Here is a 21,205-nt window from a genome sequence, read left to right as displayed (position 1 = left end):
TCTACCAGATTTTCCCTGGTGCTCAGCTCATATGCCTACAAAGATAATGCCCCAAAGCCGAGCACTAGGAGATCCTTATGAGTGGGTAATGGATACTCCCTGTTTTTTTCCTTATGGCAGCAATAAGCATCCCTCCAAGTCTGCCTGCCAAATGACAAAAGCAGGGATTGTGTTCTGACCAGGTTGGAGGTGCATGCCAGAATGAGAAAACAAAGACCCACAGCAAGCAGACTAGTGACCACAAGGAACTTCAAACAGCCTCCCCAGGTCACAACACTCTGTGCTGGGCATCCACTGTTCTCCCTTCTCCTAGAAATTTAAAACAGCTAGGCCCAGGACAATGATCAGATGATTATTCTGGAGGGGGAAAACCAGCAAAATAAGCCAGGTTTCTACGGTCATTTCAAATAAATTACCCCAGGCTTTGAGTTTGGAGAGGGAGGCAGGGCGGATGGCTTCCTGAGCATTGCCTTCTACATGGTTGCCAGGCCCGTCCACTCACTGAGAAACTGTCAGTGCAAGAATGCAGACTTTGGGGCTTCCCTGGTGGCGCAAAGTGGTTGAGAGTCCGCCTGCCAGTGCAGGGGACACAGGTTTCGAGCCTTGGTCCAGGAAGATCCCACATGCCATGGGGCAACTAAGCCCGTGTGCCACAACTACTTAGCCTGCTCTCTAGAGCCCACGAGCCACAACTACTGAAGCCCGCGGGCCTAGAGCCGTGCTCTGCAACAAGAGAAGCCAACGCATTGAGAAGCCCGTGCACCGCAAACGAAGAGTAGCCCCCTGCTCGCGGCAACTAGAGAAAAACCCACGCGCAGAGCACGAAGACCCCAACGCAGCCAAAAAAATAAATAAATAAATAAATTTATATAAAAAAAAATGCAAACTTTTTTTTTCCTTTTAGACAAGTGCCCTACCACATGTACTTTGAGGGAGAGCTTAAGTCACGTATAAAAAGAACACCACAAAATCTAAGGAACAAATCTCCAGTATACTCTCCAGATAAGATCTGTTTAAAGTATAAAATAAGTTAAGATTGCCGTCTGGAATAAATGAACAAGACTGGTAAAAAACAGCCAAATCGAAATATATAGTTCATAGCTTTTAAAATTAGCTTGTCAGTCTGGATTTAGCCCAATTTCTGAGCTACTGCGTTTAATTCCTCTGTCAATTCTGCATAGAAACACATGAAATGCCTGCCTGAGGCTTACATTTAGGACCCAAGATATACATATCTATATATTTATGTACATACACACACACTTTCGTAAGTTGAGTACTCTCAAAATGCTGTGTCAATATTCCAATTTTTCTGCACAGGGACTACAAAATTAGTTCTGATTAATTAGCTTAAACACAAAAAGCCACTACATGGGCTTCCCTGGTGGCACAGTGGCTAAGAATCCACCTGCCAATGCAGGGGACGTGGGTTCAATCCCTGGTCCGGGAAGATCCCACATGCCGCAGAGCAACTAAACCCGTGCGCCACAACTACTGAGCCTGTGCTCCAGAGCCTGCGAGCCACAACTACTGAAGCCCGCACGCCTAGAGCCCATGCTCTGCAACAAGAGAAGCCACCGCAATGAGAAGCCCGCGCACGGCAACAAAGAGTAGCCCCCACTCGCCGCAACTAGAGAAAGACCGCGCACAGCAACAAAGACCCAACACAGCCAAAAATAAATAAATTTATAAAAACAAAAAAAAACCAAAAAGCCACTACAGATGGATCAAATTGAGAATATCCCTTTTGAAGATTTCCCTAGCCAATTAGAATGGCTACACATAAAGTATTCTCACTATATTAAGCACAACTGTCTTTCAACTCAACCTGGCAAAAGAGATTCTGTCCCAGAATTCTTAAATCTCATCACCCTGCTAAGGAACAGAATGAACGTAAAAAGTTTTTTGAAATTTAACCACTGTACTAGATTTTGAATGCTGAGCCATCTCAGAAGAAACCAGCCAGGATACCACTCACCAATGAGCTCTCACATCCTAAAGCCAGCAACTGGTTAGCAGACAGCATGACAAAGCCACGACGGGTGTATTGTGTCAGACCTGAGTCCAACCACACCAGAAATCCAATTACAAAATGTCCTGCTAAACCTCATTATTCTTCTAGTAGATGAGCTTCTTCTGAGGGAGGCACTCCCTCCATGGGGACCTCGGTCAAACTCAGACCCCGTCTCTTCACTGTCAGTTCGACAACTCTACCGTATTAATGCATTACCTACTACTTAAGAATTTTCTCTAGCTTCCATTCCGAAAAGACTTTATTTGGGACTAAGCCAAGCCAGTAGACCCTGCTAGAAACTTGAGGAAACATAAGAGGGCAGGAAATGTGACCAAGCTTTAAATCAAAGACCCCACGGCAGGAAGGATGCTTAATATTCAGTCATTTTGTTAGTATGTTTAATACTCAATTCACCCTCTAGTCCAGTCCTGCAAAAGGGCTAAACCCACTAAGAAAAAAAATTCAGTGAGTTTGATGGGGGCTGTTTAATTAAATCTTCAACAAGTTCCAGCATCAAATGAGCTGCCAGTTCTTTTCTATGCTCATGGTGTGCTTTGATAACAAGGTGTAAGTCACCAGGCCATGGTTCCGCCCCAAGATGTCTGCTCCATACCTGCATGAACACCTTTCCAATGACCACATCGTCGTCATCCTTAAACACTGTGCTGAAGACTACTGTGACTCTGTCCTTTTTAGACTCAACATACCTGAGGGAAACAAAACCCATGAGAGTGAGTACGGAACCAGAACAGGGTTTTGTCAAGAACTTGCTCTACAAGTGAAGTAGGAGGGTAAAGTCACGAATCTGCTAATTCATAAAACAAGGTGTGCCAGTGAGACTAAGTATTTATGGCCAACAAAGTCAGTATAATAAACACATGCCCTATGTGAGGCAAGAGATGAAAATCACCCAAAGTGGATGTTATTAACTTGTCTATATGCTACGACATGGAATCTAGAGTTAGTGATTCTCAGAATTCCACTTTAAAGAATGTATTTCTTTATACACTGTGAGACTCATAGCATGCAGATGATCCAAGAGTTGCAACAACACAGAACCTACGGTCACCCTCTGCCTCCCGATTATCCAGCTATACTACTGAAGGGGACTCAAAATGGTGGTGCCTTCAAGGAAAGCACTGGATTCTCTTTTCATCTTCTGCCAACTTTCAGTATCTGGAGACAAGGAGAAGTGGCCTTTCCCCCCCAACACTTACATCCTGGGTTAAAAAATTTTATGAGAAACACACTTCGGGGGATTCACACAATAGAGTTTAAGGTTTGACTTAGCCGAATGACTTTCAGTAAGCACGCGTGACAGCCACGCCAGGCTTCAGGACCAAATTCTATACTCACATGGTCTCATCATCCCTATAATGGATAACTGCCCTGTTCTCTCCTTCCTTGCCCTCTTCTTGGAATTGGAAATATTTCTCAAAGACAGAGGCAAAACAGTTTCGTTTCAACATGCCAGCCTGATGCACGATGGAATCCTTGGACGCCGGCAGATTTTCAAGGTCATATAGCAAAGAGACATTGTATCCTGGAGGGGAAGAAAAAAACACCCAACAATTATATTAAAAAAAACTTTACAGGTTCTAATGACATTTTATTTTGTCTCAATGTCTATACTTTTAACCCAGGTAGAAAGCTGTCCATTCCCATCTACTTCAAAGGGCAAATGAGATGAAATAAAAAATCTTAATTCTTGCAGAATTACTGTAAATATATATATAGCTAATTAACGGATACTATGCAAAAATTTGAATCAATATCAAAGATGACTGATTACAAATAAGGAATAGGAGGAAGTCATAATCCTGGAACTTTCATTAGAAATTTAATGTTCCAGACACAGCTGTGAAGGGGGCTGAAGATGCTATCAAGCTATAATATGAGTTACATATTTTTCTCTGAGGTTTAACATGCCAAGTGCCAACACGGCCAGCAGTTGGGTTGCTTTTTGATAATAAAATATACCCGCTTACATGCCATTGCAAACCCTGAGGGTGAAGGTAGGGGAAAAAACCTAAAAAGGAAAAAAAAAAAGGGTACATATACCTCCCCAATAGATTTGTGTACCCTGTAAAATTTTCAAGGTGATTTAAAATATTTGACTTCATTTGATCTCCATAAGAATTCTTTGGGGACTTCCCTGGTGGCGCAGTGGTTAAGAATCCACCTGCCAATACAGGGGACACGGGTTTGAGTCCTGGTCCGGGAAGATCTCACATGCCGCAGAGCAACTAAGCCCGTGCGCCACAACTACTGAGCCTACGCTCTACAGCCTGCAAGCCACAACTACTGAGCCTGCATGTCGCAACTACTGAAGCCCGCGCGCCTAGAGCCCGTGCTCCACAAGAGAAGCCACCACAATGAGAAGCCCGCGCACTTCAACGAAGAGTAGCCCCCTCTCGCTGCAACTAGAGAAAGCCCGCGTGCAGCAACGAAGACCCAACGCAGCCAAAAATAAAATAAATAAATAAATAAATAAAATTAAAAAAAAAAAAAAAAAAAAGAATTCTTCGAAATAGGTAGGCCAGAATATGGTTATTCTCATTTTAGAGGGAAAAAGAGGTTCAAAGAAGCAAAGTGCCAGGCCAAATGCAGCATGATATAAAGGTGGAGGCAACTCTTTTTTGAGCTGAACAAAAACTGGGTCCAAATCCTGGCCTTGACACTTCTGGCCTTGGACAAATTGCCTAACTTCTACAATTCCTGCATCTGTTAAAAAAAGGGGTGGTGAGTTGGGGGAGGCTGCTGGGAGAATTAAAAGAACACACAGTATTTAAAGTGCCTGGAACATAGCAGGTCATCAATAAACAGGGCAGAACAGGGACTGAAATCTGAGTGTACTGACCACTACACTATTCTGCCTCCTTTATAGCGTGTCCAGTACAAATTCCAACAAGGCTGGGATGCTTTATTTTATAATCCAGTGATTAATACCTGCGCAAAAGCCTACAGATGATTCTGCAAGAGTATCTGTACATCACTGAGGATCATTTCATATTCTAGACAACTGATGGGAATAATTTTGCCAGAACTGTATAGATTTTACATTTCCAAGTATCTTAGACCTTTATACTTTGTTACTATTTAATTTCTTCCCAAAAGCATTCCTGGGGTCTGTGTTTTTTGTTGGATCCATCCTCACTGAGAGCACTGGCTGGCTATCTAAATCTCTGTTCTAGACAGTGCTTAGCACATTTTTGGCACTCCAATATTAAATAATACCAATCACCATTCCATTTTGGATACCTGAAAACCAGATAAACAAATAGACCACAAGATTAGATTAAAAAAGAAAATATTTAAACTTGAGGTTTGCTTAGTTTTAAGAAGCCAAATAAAACAAACTAAATAAAACTATAACTGAAGCCAGACTTAAGTACGGCTTCTGACATGATGAACAGAACATACTGAAAATGAAGAAAAGTGAAAATCTAGTATGCCCTGCTGAGTTTTCCAAACTTGCCTAGATAAATCCATAGAAAAAGAGGAAGAGACATGCTACCTTCACATGTTTTTATACTTTGCACTTGTCTGAACACAAGGTCTGCAATTTGGTAGTGTGTGCTTTAGCACAGGAAGTGGAAGAAAAGGCCCAGAGACAGAAACATAAGCTCTCCGAGTTATACTCCGCTTGTTCTGATAGATTTTAGGATCTGAGCAGTGACAAGCAAGTCCAAGAGTTCCTTTATGCTTTCTCTGCTCTAGTTCTTTTTTTTCTTTCTTTCTGAAATTCCTTGATTCCTCTTAAAGCCTACAGTGTTATTTATCTTTTGGCTTTTATTTCTGAGATACATTTGTACCATCAATTTGGGGATTAACACATTTCAGTATTCTTTAGGAGTGCAAAGCTCTCATCCATAAATACTCCTAGTAGCAAGTTACATTCCAAAGGTGCTTTTTCTTTATTAGATATTTTGTTTCCAAAGCAGCATATAAGGGTCACAGGAAGGTATTCTAATGGGAATGGTGAGGTGGTGTCATGTCGTTGTTGTTTTTAAAGTAACTTGTTAAAAGAGACAGACACACCTTCCTTTTTAGAAGGATTTGTTAGTCAAGGTACCACAGTCATAGGATTTGAGTAACAAATATTATGTTCAAACAGTCTTACGACTTGGTCCTGACTATGGGGGCCCGGCTAGGCACCTCAGAATTTGAAACTACCATTCAATCATAGGGATAAAAATACTGTTTATTTTTTTCTACTTTAAACTTCCTTTAAAGCTGTGTAACATAGCTGTTCTAATCAAGGATAGCCATGGTGCTTTCCAATACCTCTGGCCATGAAGGAGGCAGAGATCACTGATCAGAAGAACAGATAAAAGGGGCTGAAATTTTTGTTACTTGAAAATGTGAGAATAGTTTTGAATATCGCTTTTCCTTCTCCAAATGTACAGTGTACAGACAAAGGTGTTACTAGGGGCTAGGAGGGAGACTCAATGTTTGCTTAGTCTTCTCAAAAGGCATTTTAATCACCATGGGCAAACAAAGGTGGCCCTCTGGCTGAAACATTAAGGGAGAGTCATTAGGCCTTATCCAGTAAATGTTAAAAATGGCATACATCAATTCTCTGTGTGACTACAACAATAATGTGTACCATTATTGGACAATGCAAAGCCCCTTGAAAGCTATTTTTACGGAGAGAGTTGAAGTGGGAACTGAACTCAAGCAAAAATATTTGTAAGATGAATTAACATTTAAACGAAATCCTTTGGCTAAAAAAAGCATAGCACAAAAAAGGACAGGTCTCTTTCTATGTCATTCCACAGCTGCTCACATTACTACGTACCTGATTCTGGATTTACCAAAAAACTCCCGTACACTCTCTTTAATAACTAGAAAACACAAAAACAAATAGGTTAATTCAAAGTCCCTGATAATTTCATTATTTTCAAAGCACTGTGCTGGCTAAGCTTTTCCTAAGCCAGCGTCCTTCCTAACTTTCAAATGGCGAATGAGAAACTGGATACAGAGGGGGAAGCAGATTTATCTGAGTTACCAAGCAAATCACTCACACAACTGCAATTAACTCCAAAAGGTTGGTCTAGGATCTGTGTTTCAATCAAGGTTCACCCTTTACTCTTTTAGGACTCAGTCACACCCGTTACATGACAAGATAAAACCAGAACTGTCGGGAACTGATTCCAGTTAGCTTGCTTATCTTGTATGCTTTAAAATTACTTAGCTCACCATCATCTTTTTTTAAAAGACAAAAAGCAATGGATAACTGAATCTTAGCCAGTTATTTATGCTGGTGGGTCCACAGAAGCTTGTACTCTCTAAATGTCTTTTTCTCAAAACCAATCCTTACAGCTGGCTACTTTCCAGCTTTTTGGAGTAAATGATAAAACAAGAGCCCCTTTCACACCTTCTTATTTTTTCTCTGCCAGTATGACTGCTCTCCCTGGTAGAAACTGCTCCTAGGCTGACATGGTTTAAGAAACAAACTTTTTATTCGGGAAGCAACAGTTCTGACTTAAATGTTATATGGGACACATTAAGCGGTAGAAAGGCAGCTATTTGAAGACAGAAAATAAATAAATATTAAAGTCACTAGAATTTAATAACCTCTCAGTATTTAGTAGTCTTTATACGTTTAAGAGGCAAAACACAGACAGGGCTTATTACTAAGTCTCATTAAAACCTTACACTTAGGAAGGAAAGGTGTCATCACTATTTTATAGGAAGGTAGAACTGAGGCCAATATATTAACCCTCAGTAGTATAACAGGCTGTGGGGTTTTGTCTCTAGGCATCCAATTTCTAACTCTATGCCACCACAAACACACTAATGATCCTCTTGCATTTTCTGGGATACCAAAAAAAGAGGTACTGAATCTAAGACAAGTTACCAAGTTAAAAATGAACAAGAGTACAAACTTGTTTTAATTGTAAGAGTGGCACGTGTGTTTTAAAGGATCCCACTAGCCAGTGAAAAGCACTGCGAACACAGGCAGCGCTAGAGTGGAGGTCCATGTGAGCAGGGCCTCTGTCTCGTTCACTCCTGTGGTCTCACTGCCCATCTCCCACATCCGGGGACTCATAATAGATCTGAGCAAATGTCGATGCTTTTCTTCTAATCTTATTTTCAATGTACTCGCTAGGTTACTTAAAGCAAACACAACAAACAAACCAACAAACCAGGAGCAAACCATTTAAAAAAATTATCACATAGTAGGTTCTTTCCCCCCATTCTTAAATATTCTTTAGTATTCCACATATCAACCATTATCCTATAGCTGGAAGAAATTCTCAACGTGCAAAACTTGGATAATAGGGTGGACCTCACCGCATGAATCAGTGACCACACTTTTTGTATAAAGGTAAAAGATAAATAATGCCACTTGTAGTTCCTATTTGGTGACCATACAGCCACTGTAAGGTATCTCTTTTACAGAAGAGGAACTAAAGGGAGAGGTTCAAGGTCATAGAGTCTGTTGACCTTCAGTTGTCCCATATACCACTTCTCCCTAACTGTCTGGGGGAAAAAAAAGTAACACACATATCCCATTAACAATTTTAACTAGCTACAATTCTGTACTGTGTGTACTTGGAGGAAGGGAAAATCAGATGTGGGAGAAACCACAGCACCTAAGATTTAGTTTAATTCCAAGTTACCAAGTTAATACTCTGAGATCTAAGAGGTCTTTAGAGCCAAAATTACACCACATTCAACTCCTCTGCTCCCTCCTCCTGGCAAAACCAGCCAGCGCTTCCCTGCTGACTTCACTTGAACTTTTAACCATGATTCACTTTTCAATTTGTGCCCCCTCTTCCAACCAGCCACCAGAAGATCAGACCTTCCCACCCCAGCGGCTGAGGCTTTCTGCTTTGAAAAAGGGCCTGTGACAAAGTAACAAGCTTCCTGTGGTTATCCCAGGCTGGTCACTGTTTAACCAACCCAGGGAGCCATTTACTGTGCACTCTGCCCCAACACTGCGAATGTTACGTACTCCACCCACTTGAGTGGGTGGGGCTGTTTCTTTGACCCTTGTGGTACCTACGAGAATAGCTATGTGTTCTGGAGTTCTACTATAAGGAAAGCACAGACTGGAAAGGAGATTTAAGAAATCTAGCTTAACACTTTCTCTCCCTCCCAAGGACTGTTCTTATTGCACCTAGATCTTTAGAGAGAGAGGACTATCTAGGGAGAATGATCACACAATTTTTTAGTTGTTTGTTCAAATGTTCAACAGTTCTTTCCAGGTAGTTGTCTTCTACTTCATGTAATGCATGGCCAGCTTAATGCCATTTGTTTCCCCTTGCTCTTCATCTGGTAAAGAGTCAGCCGGTATCACTTACATAATTAATAATCTTTCAAATGCTTTAAAAGACTAGGTCTTTCTCCTGAAGCTCTTCCTTTTCAGGTAAAATAACCCTGAATACAAATTCTCTAAACCATCCTTCTTCCCTTGAATTTATGAGGCAAATCAGAAAAGGTTTTAGCTCTACCCTTGAACTTACAGGGCAAACCAATCACATATGAAGAAGTAAGGGAAGTGACTGTGTATGGCTCTTGGTATTCTTCATGGTTAACATCAATTTTAGTTTTTATTATTAAGATTTTGATTATACTCTTTTGCAAACAGCCTTTTTCATTACATAAATTTTAAATAAGTCAAAAGCTACTACTCTTAATCAGAAAGAAAATATATCTGATTTCATTCACCAGACCGTATCTTCATTCACCAGATTAAGGAGAACCTACTTTGTTAGAACTAAAAGATATTTGAAAACTGATTCAGGAACTGAGTCATACTTCCTGCTTTGAGACCCAACCACAACGTGCACACACTGGTGTAACAGCATTTTCTTTCTTCCATAAATGGCTCTCCCCAGAGCAAACATAGTTCAACAGGAACCAAACCCACTGAAAGAAGCCAGTGAATAAAGCATGGCCATCAAGAGTTTCATAACGCATGGACACCCTTTCTTATTTCCCCTAAGGTAGTCATAAAGAAGAGCAGATACTTAAAGAGGCCAGCTCTAAAGAGCATTAAACTAAAAAATTTAAAGGGCAGATTTGTGCCTAAATTTCCAAAATGAGAAATTAAGATTGTAAACTTGAAACGGGTCAGAGGTTATACACCTGCTTCACAATGTAACAGAAACAGAACAGAACCCATCTCAGTCTTGTGATAGCTATTTTTGTATTGGTCAAGGAAAAGCATTCTTTGCTACATTTTTTGAGAACTAAAGCTGTTTTTGTTTTCATTGGTTAGAGAACATCTTTATTTCTTCAGAGTAAAAAGCAGGCAAGCAAAGAACCAAAACTCTTTCTGGGAAACACCCTTCTTTACGACTATGGGAAACAGAGTCAAGAGCCCCTGGTTAGGTGAGCAAGTCATCCAGAGTGGCGCGTGCCAGTAAGGATGACTCAGTGCCGTGGATCTTCTAGGAGTGGCAAGCTACCAAGAAAAGGTGAGGAGGAAACAAGAGTCCCAAGGAAAAGTGATGTGGAACCTACCTCATCAGCACCATGTGCCTGAAGTTCCTTGTAGAATTTCAAAGAAATACTGACCATTACTTTTGTTTTGTCTCCATTAGGATTTGAAATATGATAGAGGACTCCATCAAAATCTGCAAGGAAAAGCAAATAAGGTTGCTTAACTTGGGAATAGGGAATAATATCTCAAAGTACCTGCCTACATGTTGCAGGCCACAAGGAAGTCTCCCTTACAAGTAGGCATAAAAGTAAAACTGCATTTATTTTAAATCCATGTGGAAAGTTACCAGAAACACTGAGATAGAATTACAGAGTACTTACCTCTTTGCTCTTTTCTAAAATTACAAAGCTATTTTTACTTTAATCACAGCTTGGTGCTGAAAGAATTTTTAAAAAAAATCTTTATTGTGATATATTTTAAACATGTATAAAATATAATGTATAACAAACCCCTATTCTCATCATGGCTTCAACAATTATCAACATATGGCCAATCTTGTTTCACTTAGACACACCCCTTCCCAATGATTTATTCTGAAGCAAATCGCGCACGTCACTTCACCCGTAAATATTTCAGAATACATCTCTAAAAGGTAAAGAAGACAGTTGAAAAAAAAAAAATAACCCTAATTCCACTGTCATGCCTAAATTTAAAAAAACAATTTATTAATATCAAATATCCAGTCAAGCACTGAAATATTGTCTCAAGAATTTAAAAAAAAATATTGTTGTCTTACTTATGTAAAATGTTCAAAGAAGAGAATGAATAATATTAAGCCATTCTTGATTAGGCCTGATAGCTTAGCTGACTTTTTTTTTTTTTTTTTTTGTCTTTTAGCCTATTACCTTTTTTAAAATTTGGACCAAGCTGTTAGTCTCCAAAAACTGAGTGACAGTGGTGATGTTAGTGAGGTTGTTTCAATATAGAATCCCTGTGCACAGATAATCATCATAGTACCAAGTTGAAGGAATCAAAAGTAGCCACATTTAAATAAGTCTAATTTGAATGTCAGAATGTGTTGTGTTGGGACGTTGTGGCCAACTCTGCCACGCATGTTCTGTTGATCCTGTCAATAAAGACTTCAGCTTCAAAAAAAAAAAATTGTTGTCTTATTTGAATTAGGATCCAAAGAAGCCCATACACTGCATTTGGTTATCCCTTAAGTTTCTGTACTCCACAGGCCTCCCCTCTCTTGTAGTTCTTGAAACCAGGTGCTGAGGGTAATTACTTTAGGGAGATCTGGCATTGCTGGTTAGTATGAGGGGAAGGGGATGGTGCCTGGCCTCCAAGTCACAGCACTTCAGAGCTGCAAAAAGTGTTCCAAGATCATCTAGCCAAGTACCCTCATTTCTACAGAGCATGACTGTCCAACTCCTCAAAGTTCACACAGCAAGTGAGTAGTATCAATACCTAATTCTTTCTAGGAAAAGAAAGCAGTAACATCTCTCTTTGACTTGTGGAACAGGTCTCTAGCACTTTTGTGATTCCCCACTCCTCTAGTGCTAGGCAAACTAAGATGATGGTTAAAGATAATAACATAATATTTCCAAATTTAAAAAACCTTAGTTTGTACCACAAAATTAAACCCAAACTTCTAAGATATCAGCAGGCAACTTTATATAGCTCACTAAATCCATGGAATAATCATCTAAAATAAAGACCACACACACACACACACACACACACACAAAGACAATCAAGATAGTAGCCCTAAAAAGCTTGTTTTAGGAAGAATTTTATTTTCTGTTTTTTATATTGTGCCTTCTTAGTAGGTGAGATAAAGGCACTTACCTGCAAATGTTACTTCTACAGCTTCTGGTTTGTTTCTGCAAAACAAAACAAGTCCTTTAGTTAAGATAACTATATTGCTGGGACTTCCCTGGTGGTCCAGTGGTTAAGACGCTGCACTTCCAATGCAGGGGGCACGAGTTCAATCCCTGGTCGGGGAACTAAGATTCTGCGTGGTGCATGGTGCAGCCAAAAAACAATATAACTATATTGCTGCTTGCCTTCAAGGGGACTTGCAAACGGCTCCTGAGCTTTACTTAAGATCGAACCATCCTGTAAAAATCTTATACTTACCATTGATCCAGGTACACAATTCATTTTCTCATGCATCTAAACCTCTGAAGTTATTTAGGGTGGAGGACTGAAAAAAGGAAGCAGGACAGATAAAGCTTTTGTTTTGCAGCTGGAATCTCTGCTGTGGTTGTGCTCACCTTCAATTCTCAAGTCCTTAAGACCATGATAGACACGTTTGTATATGTGACCCACAAAATGCCCTCTTTTGGTCAATCCCTCCCCCATGGGACATACTCAGTGGAGGTAGCGCACTCAGCAGGAAAACTGCTAAACAGAGCACAGAATGGTTTAAATTTACTTAAGTGAAAGGATGATTTCAGGCCATAAACGATACAGTTCTATTTCATTTCAAAGACAATCTGTTAGTCTCCCTACACATCTTTCCCTCTCCCTTATATGACCGAAGTACTCACCACTCTCCTTAGTGAAGCCCTCTTTGGTTCCACCCTAGTTGTTTTGGTTTTGTTTTTAAATTCCAGTGTGTACTTCCATAAAGTGTAGCACAAAATAACACTGCGAAATCACTGAGAACAGTTAAGACACCTGTTTTCCAACTTTAGCCTTTTCTTCAGGACCATGTTTTCAGACAAATTAACACTACACGCCTTCATTTTCTTGCCTACTCATCTATGAAATGGGAGAGCACAAATGATCCTACCTACCTCTCACAACTGCTAAAGATAAAACAAGAGAACAGACACAGAAGAACTTATCCTGGAAGGCAAAGACAGTCTAACACCTTCTGGGCGATTCCCAGATGAGCCTGGAACATGGGCTTCTATTTGATAAATGCTGCTGAGTTATTACCTAGAAAGCATGACATATATCCTAGCTATAAACAATAACGGTCAATTAACCTTCAGTGAAAAGCTACTTTACATGCCTTCCTCACTTCTCCTCAAAGCCCAATGGTAGGAAACGAATGAAGACTCTACAGTTTTATCATCTAACACCCTAAAACTCAAATGATTCCACTTTGTTTTATGGGCCAGCAGACAAGATATACACATTTTCATATTTATTCTTGCCTAGCTTGCTCAAGACCTCACGATCAAGTGCGCATCTCTTTTACTATCTCCGCTCCCTCACCTGTGAAAGGAACAAAGACTGAGTTACCCTCCAGAGTTGCTGGGAAATAATGGAATAGATAACGTGGTTTATGACTGTTGAAAAGCTGCAGCAGAGCTAAACAATGCCTTTCAAGGAAACTGGCCTCTCCTAAGCATATGTTAGCCCTGTTGTAAAATCAGCCTATACAAATCACATACAAAGTTCCACTCTGTTTCTTCAAAGCCATCCATATGTGACTTAGAAAAAGTATTTTGGGTGTCTGAGAATCGAAGCATCAAGTGGGTTTACGGACAAGCAGTGAGTTCGGAATATGATGAAAGAACTGTATAAAAATTTAAGTTGTTTCTGATTTTTCATTTGAAACTGTAGCCTGGAGACTAAGGCAATGAATGGCCAACCACCATTTTTCACTTCTAGAAAACAGGAGCCAAGGAAGAAGTAGACACGTTAACCTACGGCCCGGTTGAGTGAAATATTAAGAGGCTGCACAACGGGAGGAAGCACTGAAGCACATTTTCCAGAGGAAGGCTGGCTGTGCCAAAGAGGCAGGGTGGAGGCTTATAAAAGGCCACGCTGTATCACTTAGTAGGCGGCTGGTTTTTTTTTTTTTTTTAACCTTTAGGCTTTAATTCAGCCAAGGAAGGACTGAGTTCCTCACTTTCTCACTTCATCAACAGACCGAGAAAAATCAAGTATAGATAAAAAACCTTAGGGTTCCAACATTTTGAGTCTGAAACTCTGCATTTCTCTAGGCCGTAAAGTTCCCTGAGCATAGCTCCCCACTGGGAGAAGTCTCTAAGATCTATACTACGTGGTTTGCTGCCTGACTTGGGAATATTTGTCAAATCATTGCCATTAATATTTTAGCTTACTATTTATGGCTGCATAAAGGTTGTAGAGGAGACAGACAGGCTGCTGAGGAGAGCACTGGGCCAAAGGCGTTCTCCTGAGGCGTCAGCTGGGAGTCGGAGGTCTGAGAACTCTGTGCCCCAACACGGAGACCGCACGGAGCGGGAAATACACCACGACAGGGCCGAGACTCAATCCCAAGACCAGGTGTTTCTTATTTACTTTTGTGGTTTACAATCATGGAGCTAGAGGGGAATAAGATTGGTCTGGGAGAAAGTGTATCATTTAATAGGCCAAAAGGGTAAATTGTTAAGTTATTTTCTGTTCGACTGTCTGCTAAAGTTTCAGATGCTGGGGGTGAGTTTAATCACAGAAAAAGCGTGTCTTTCAGAGTTGACTCTTCACCTCAAGTTCTGTCCCTTACTGGCTATGTAACCACAGGCAATGTTACTCAAATGTCTGCAAGCCTAAAATTCCTTTTCTAGAAAACGGAGATTAAAAGCATCTACCACACAAGGTTGTTGTGAAGACTAACCGAGATGCTATGGGGACAGCAAAGTTTCCCAATCAGGGTGTTGTGACGAGGTTATAGATATGCTGAGATAATGATCCCCACAGCCCTTAGGGCAGCCCAGAGGCAGGATCTCTAGGGTAGACCATTTACCCAGATGTGCCACAGATATGGTCATGTTCTGTGTGTGACAAACCAGGAATCACCGGGGAAGGGTGCCTGTACAATGCTTAATACATACGTCTACTCCCTCTCCAACTCCCAAGAGCCCCAGTTTTGTCAACTGTATTATTGGAACTGCTGTCTGTCACCCAGGCACACTCTGAAATGGAACAAAACCACGTTAAAGCTTATAGTAAAGTGCCTGGTTCATAGAAAGTGATCAATGAATTAGTTTTTCTTCTAGGTAGAATCAGAGGAGATCAGACTTCAGAGTCATGGTCGAGAGAGGTTTTGGGATTGTGGTAACTCCCAGTATCAGGAATTGGTCAGCACAACAAGGAGAAACAGAACCATATTACTGTCAGACTGTCGTAATGTCTGGAATCCTAGACTAAAGCTCCCTGGATAAGCCCTCAGGGTTACTGACTGGACAGTACAAGACACTAAAACATATTCAATTCATTCAGATGGGTTTCAAGAGTCATTCTTAAAATCCTTTAGAAAAAAATTTCCTTTTATCCTTTTTCTAAGGAAGCTTCTAGAATGTCACTAATCAGTCAATAAAGAACTCCTGGCAACTGTTATTATCCAATCCTCTTTTCTCACTAAGGGTTTTGGGGTTTTTACTCCCGAATGCATCCAGTTCCCCGTTGTTTATGTCCCTCTTCTAGTTATCCCTTCCATAAGCTGAATTAGAGGAATTATTGAGTTCTGCTCATCATCTCACCATAAAGGTTTTGATTACTCTCTTTTAAGTCCTCTCTAAGGCTCCCATCCTCCTTTTTGAGCAAAGCCTAGAAAAATGGATCATGCTAGGTAAGAGGTGGGTGGTCCTACTCTCTGTTAAGCCACGTCTCAAAATAAGGAGAACAGAGGGTCTAAAAGCTGATTCACACAGTGTCAGAAAAGTGATAAACTGCTAAAGAAACTAAGAACCATTCTATCTGGCTTCATCCATTGCTTCAAGAAAACACTTATTAAGCTGACTATACACACAGCGAGAATGCTGGGAAAACAAAGATGACGAAACCATAGGCCCTGCCCCTAAGGAGTCACAGGTTTGGTACACACGTAAGGAGTGCAGCTCTGGGGCTTTATGCCCAAAGTGGTCCCAAGGCAGCCAGAGGGTGGGCAGCAGTGCGTAACTACAGTGACCTGTAAAAAGACCAACTAGATCGTCTCAGCAAGTCAGCCACTACATCCAATTTCTTCTAAATGCTTAAACAATGTCCTAATTCCAAATCACTTCAAACCAGTATGTCTCTCTGAGGACATATGCAGCACATTTGGGAATGAGAACAAGGTATCAGCAAGATTTAATTTATTCCTTTCTCAAATTTCTCCTCCCACAGTCCTCGCCCACCCCAACTGGCACAGCCTGCTTACTGAGCTTCACTCCCCCTCACAGAACCACAGCTCCCCACAATATGCACAGCTGTGGCAAGGAGCCAGCATGCACTTAAAATCAACAGCAATTTGCATCTGACAGCATTTCCTCAATTTTGGACTCTAGTAAGTCGACAAGCCTAGCTTCTGAGGCTGTAAAGGCTCTTGGTGTGTATATACTAAAAAAAGAATTAAATTAATTTGCCAGATTACTTCTGCTTTAATTGGGGGCCTGGGTAAGACTTCCTAAATGATTGAGGTTATCTTCAGTGTTCAGCATAGCTTCTTAATCAGTCACCCGTCTGTTAGTTTGGAGGCTAAGAAGAATCCTTAAAAGAATCCTTTGGAGGCTAAGAATTGGGAAGACAATTTACCAATAACTATCATTCTGTGAGGATACAGAAATCATTCCAATAAGCCACCTTCCCAGGAGGGCGGTAGGAGAAAAAAAAAAGGTAAATCATTTGGAATGAATCTTAGGCTTTGTCGGAACTGCCTCCAAATTACAAGGGTGTCGTGACCAAATGTATTCTTTTTTTTCCTTTTTTAGTTTATTTATTTTTGGCTGTGTTGGGTCTTCGTTGCTGCACATGGGGTTTCTCTAATTGTGGTGAGCGGGGGCTACTCTTTGTTGCGGTGTGCGGGCTTCTCACTGCGGTGGCTTCTCTTGCTGCGGAGCACAGCCTCTAGGCATGCGGGCTTCAGTAGTTGTGGCACGCAGGCTCAGTAGTTGTGGTGCACGGGCTTAGTTGCTCCGCGGCATGTGGGATCTTCCTGGACCAGGGCTCGAACCCGCGTCCCCTGCATTGGCAGGCGGATTCTTAACCACTGTGCCACCAGGAAGTCCCCAAATGTATTCTTAAACAATTTAGATGACAGAACTGCTTTATTCGAAGGAAATGTAGACTTTTAGTAGGATGTCACAGGCAAGAAGACCCAGCAGGATGATATGAGAGGCATCACTCTTTCCTGTTTCATACTGTACAACACCCTTCAGTGCTCACAGCCCACAGGTAAGGAGGCTGGGCAATGGTTCGAGGCTGCAATTTACTCTGGCATGGGTACACTATGAGAGGCCCATAGAGAAGGACCCGCCATAAATCCATTACCATGCTCTGAGAGGCACTTAAAATAAGATCAACTTCAAAAGGAAAATTACTCTAACTGTATTCTGAAGTATATACGACAGAACTATTTTTAAGACTATCTCATGCTTATGTTCTTAGTAGCTGGAACAGTGCTGCATTTCCAATTGCAGACTTTCTGCAGTAATGGAAATGTTCTACATCTCTGCTACCCAAATACCGCTGCTCCTAGCCACATGTGGCAACTCAGCCCTAGAACTGTGGCTAGTGTGAGAAGCTTAATTTTAATTCACTTTAATTAATTTTTATTTAAACTTAACTAGTCACATGTAGTTACTGGCTATCCTTATTGGACATTGTGAAGATGGAAGATTCACTCTGGGGAAGGCTGCTCAGAACCTGATTTCCCCAACTGGTTTGTTGAGAAGTGTAAAGCAGGGTGGAGCTGACCTCTCCCAGCAGGTTCCCACAAGGGCCAAGCCTTTCAAACCTCCAGGGTTTCTCTTCAGCACTACTGCCTTTCTTTAATCTTTCTCTGATCTCCACCCCAACACGTGTCACCCCTTTGGTCCTCTGTAACTTTGCCAACACTCTCAGAAAGGTCCCCCTTTCCTGTTCCTGCCTGGTGCTGAGCACTGGGAGAACCCTACAAACGTTTATGATTATCACACTAGTTACCCTTCTCTGGAAGTTCTGGCTAGGCATGCACCTTGATAAATTCTTAACTACTTTACTGCTGCCTCACCTTACTGGTATGCCTGGAAATTCACACTCCGTCTAGAAACAGGCTTCTGCTAGGTGTTACATTTGCAATCCCAGGAAAGCCCTACCTCCTCGGCTGAATATCATAGTCTCTTTTCAAAGATTTTCAAAGTGCTTTACAGCAGAATATGTTTTGAGCCCACTTACTTAAAGACACACCTCAAAGGGAAGATGGGCCAGAATAAAAGCCAAAACTTGCTGCCCTGCCCCAATAGTCAACATTGCTACAACATATACTTTGTAAAAAAAAGTCCCAGAAGTTCTAACTTATGCCTTCCAGACTTGAATGCCTCCTTTACTCCCACTGAAATGGTTAGTAGCTCTTTTTAAGAGTAATGTTCTAAAAGCAGAAGAGTCAAAGCTCTGAGTAATAGGCTACATTTCAGAATCACAAGTTATTAACAAACAAGTAGTTGTGAAGGTACTCCTGCAGTACAAGGCATGCTTCTACTTGAAATGCACAGGCATTTATCTTGTAGATCAGCTTATAACCACCCAGGTCTCATTTTTTGCTAGTCTAAACTTGAGAATTCACTTGAGATCAGCTGTGAAAATGCAGAAGTTAATTTAACTTCCTCCTATGTGCTACACTGCTCAAAAAAGTACATAGCAATCACCCAAAATAAGCCACTAAGCTGATTCGTTTGAACATTTAAAATGCAAAGCAACTGGTAAGTGAGGCTTAAGACACGAAGCAAGTTGGCCTAAAATATAAGCAACTGCAGTCCCTGGCAGGAAACAGCAGCTACTGCTCACTGTATGTGTTACTTCAAGAAACGCTGTGCTTTGTTTTACAGATAAAATCTGTGGCCTTATAAAAGAGATAGGAGACAATATATTCAATAAGCAGTGGGTTATAAGTTTTTTTTTTAATGCCTCCAAGCCACAAGTTCATTATGTCCACTTAGAATTTCCCTTCCACCAATCCTCTTCCATCTGTGGCTCTCCAAGCACATACTCTCTTATTATTAGTTCCCAGTTCACCAGAAATGGTTTGCACTTATTTCCTCAACCGTGTAAGCAAGATGTGAAGCCCCATTCTCACAGATGGGGAAATGAGGCAAAGGGACTGGTCACAGGCTACCAAAAATTAGAAGCTAAAACCAACTCCTTGGTTTAAATATTATATTAGAAAAGCAAAGCAGCTTTGGGGGAAGAGGTTGTCTTCTACTGATTCTTGTGTTTGACAGAGAAGCGTGCCTTTGAAACATGTCCTAAAGCCCACTTTTAAAAAAGCCAATGGTTAAAAACAGGTTTCATCTAAGAACTTTATAGACTCTGGAGGCTTTTAACTGTGTATCTAGGCCAGAATTACTGCAGAAGAAATCACAGACCAGGGGTATGGTATAAGAATTTAAAAGATAAACAACCAGATAGAGGACAGCGGGTGGGGAAAGGATTATTAGAACCTCAGACGAGCGATAAGGAAGGGTTGTGGATGTGGGGGACCACTAACTTTGCTTGAGAAATGTAACAAAATGGCCAGTGTCTCTCACAGCTGGGCTCAGGGAAGGTAAGCTAGAGAGATCATCGGGTTTTCCGGCTGCAAGGCTGGGCCTGCCTTCAGTCTTCCCTCCCGCTCCCTTAGACGAGGGTGGGGGGTGGGAAGCGAGAAGACTGATGGTGATCTGGGCCTGCATCTTCTTTCCTCCTCCAGTCCTGGGAATTCCTGAAAACTCCTTCCAACCCAATCCCAAATGGGCTCTCTCCGGGTTCTGAACAATGACGGGGAATACAGAGGGAAGTGGTCCCCTGCTCGCTCCAGAGGGCAATGGGATCCTCCAGCGAGAGTTCTGGCCCAAGCTACCCTCACGTCCCACAGGTCTCCTGCACTTTGGCACGCGCACTCCTGTCCACTCACTGCTTCCGCATCCCTCCTCTGAGCCTCTCCCCACGCATCTCTGCCCCTCACCCCACCGCGCCCAATCACCGCCCACGTCTACACCGCCTGGGCAGTCCCCACACCCTGCCAGGTCTCCCACCTCCCTCCTCCATGTCTGGGGGGCTGAACGATTAGCAGGGGTCAACTCTGCCTCCCCCGCCACCCACCAGCCCCCGGCCCCCGGCGCGCGCTCACCCGGCGGCCGCGTTCTCGAACTTGAGCGCGAGCGTCTCCTCGATGATGCGGTTGTTCACCTCCAGCAGGATCATGGCGGCGGCTGCCCCGGGCAGGGGAAGGAGAAACAAGGGCGGGTGAGGGTGGGTAAGGGAGGAAAGGACGGAGGGAGCGGCCCTGCTGCCCCCTGAGGAGGGGAGCTGGGTGGGGTAGGAGGTTAGGGGAGAAGGGGAAAGGGATCGGGGTGGGGGTAAGGGAACACGCGCGCGCTGACCCGCGCACGCACTGACTGTGGAGACACCTACCCACCCACCCGACCGACCTGGCCCCCGAAGCCTGAACCCGCCTGCCGAGCCGCCGCCGCCTCCGCTGCAGCCTCACCGACAAGCCCGGTCCCCGCCCAGCCCCCGGCTCTAGCCGGCCACTTCCGCTCTCACACCCACTTCCGCTCGCCGCCCGGACGCGCGGCCCCGCGGCGCCATTTCCGCTCCGACCCCTCGTGCACGCGCACGCAGGTGCGCCGGGCGGGGGCGGAGGCCGCACATGCGCATGTGCGGTGCCGCTAGTCCCAACTCCACTTTCCCATAGACCGCTGCAACTGGTTGTGGCTAGTGTGTTTCTTAGGCTGCTGTCCTTCCCCGAGGCCTGCCTCACTGTCCGGCGCTTCCCTCCCGCACTCCCCAAAGGTTTACTTCCACTCTTCCCGTCTTGTAATTTCAGAGACCCTACAAGAAGCTCGCGCTTGTCATCTATCTCCCAGCCGGCTTCT

The 21,205-nt window shown here is 42.6% G+C and overlaps 1 protein-coding gene and 1 non-coding gene across 3 annotated transcripts in view; both read right to left on the bottom strand.

Moving 5' to 3' along the window:
- ARPC2 (actin related protein 2/3 complex subunit 2) overlaps positions 1 to 20,883 on the bottom strand; it is a 29,935-nt gene extending 9,052 nt beyond the window's left edge. The window contains exons 1-7 of one of the 2 annotated variants that reach the window (XM_036857194.1): positions 20,759 to 20,883; positions 20,458 to 20,539; positions 12,264 to 12,298; positions 10,493 to 10,605; positions 6,816 to 6,861; positions 3,371 to 3,557; positions 2,628 to 2,721 (exon numbers count right to left, since the gene is read on the bottom strand). In XM_036857194.1, the coding sequence (XP_036713089.1) occupies positions 2,628 to 2,721; positions 3,371 to 3,557; positions 6,816 to 6,861; positions 10,493 to 10,605; positions 12,264 to 12,298; positions 20,458 to 20,531 (549 nt within the window). In that variant the 5' untranslated portion in view covers positions 20,532 to 20,539; positions 20,759 to 20,883. Of the gene's footprint in view, positions 1 to 2,627; positions 2,722 to 3,370; positions 3,558 to 6,815; positions 6,862 to 10,492; positions 10,606 to 12,263; positions 12,299 to 20,457; positions 20,540 to 20,741 lie in introns of both variants that reach the window. The other variant, XM_036857195.1, reaches the window with a different exon arrangement.
- Positions 17,511 to 17,647, bottom strand: LOC118898594. The gene has a single exon (XR_005020741.1). It is a non-coding gene; the product is annotated as a small nucleolar RNA SNORA42/SNORA80 family (small nucleolar RNA).
- Positions 20,884 to 21,205: the final 322 nt, after the last annotated feature.

This window comes from Balaenoptera musculus, chromosome 7, assembly GCF_009873245.2.
Source record: "Balaenoptera musculus isolate JJ_BM4_2016_0621 chromosome 7, mBalMus1.pri.v3, whole genome shotgun sequence".
Lineage (NCBI taxonomy): Eukaryota > Metazoa > Chordata > Mammalia > Artiodactyla > Balaenopteridae > Balaenoptera > Balaenoptera musculus.
The sequence above is the reverse complement of the archived record's forward strand: the minus strand, read 5'-3'. Positions and strand labels throughout refer to the sequence as shown.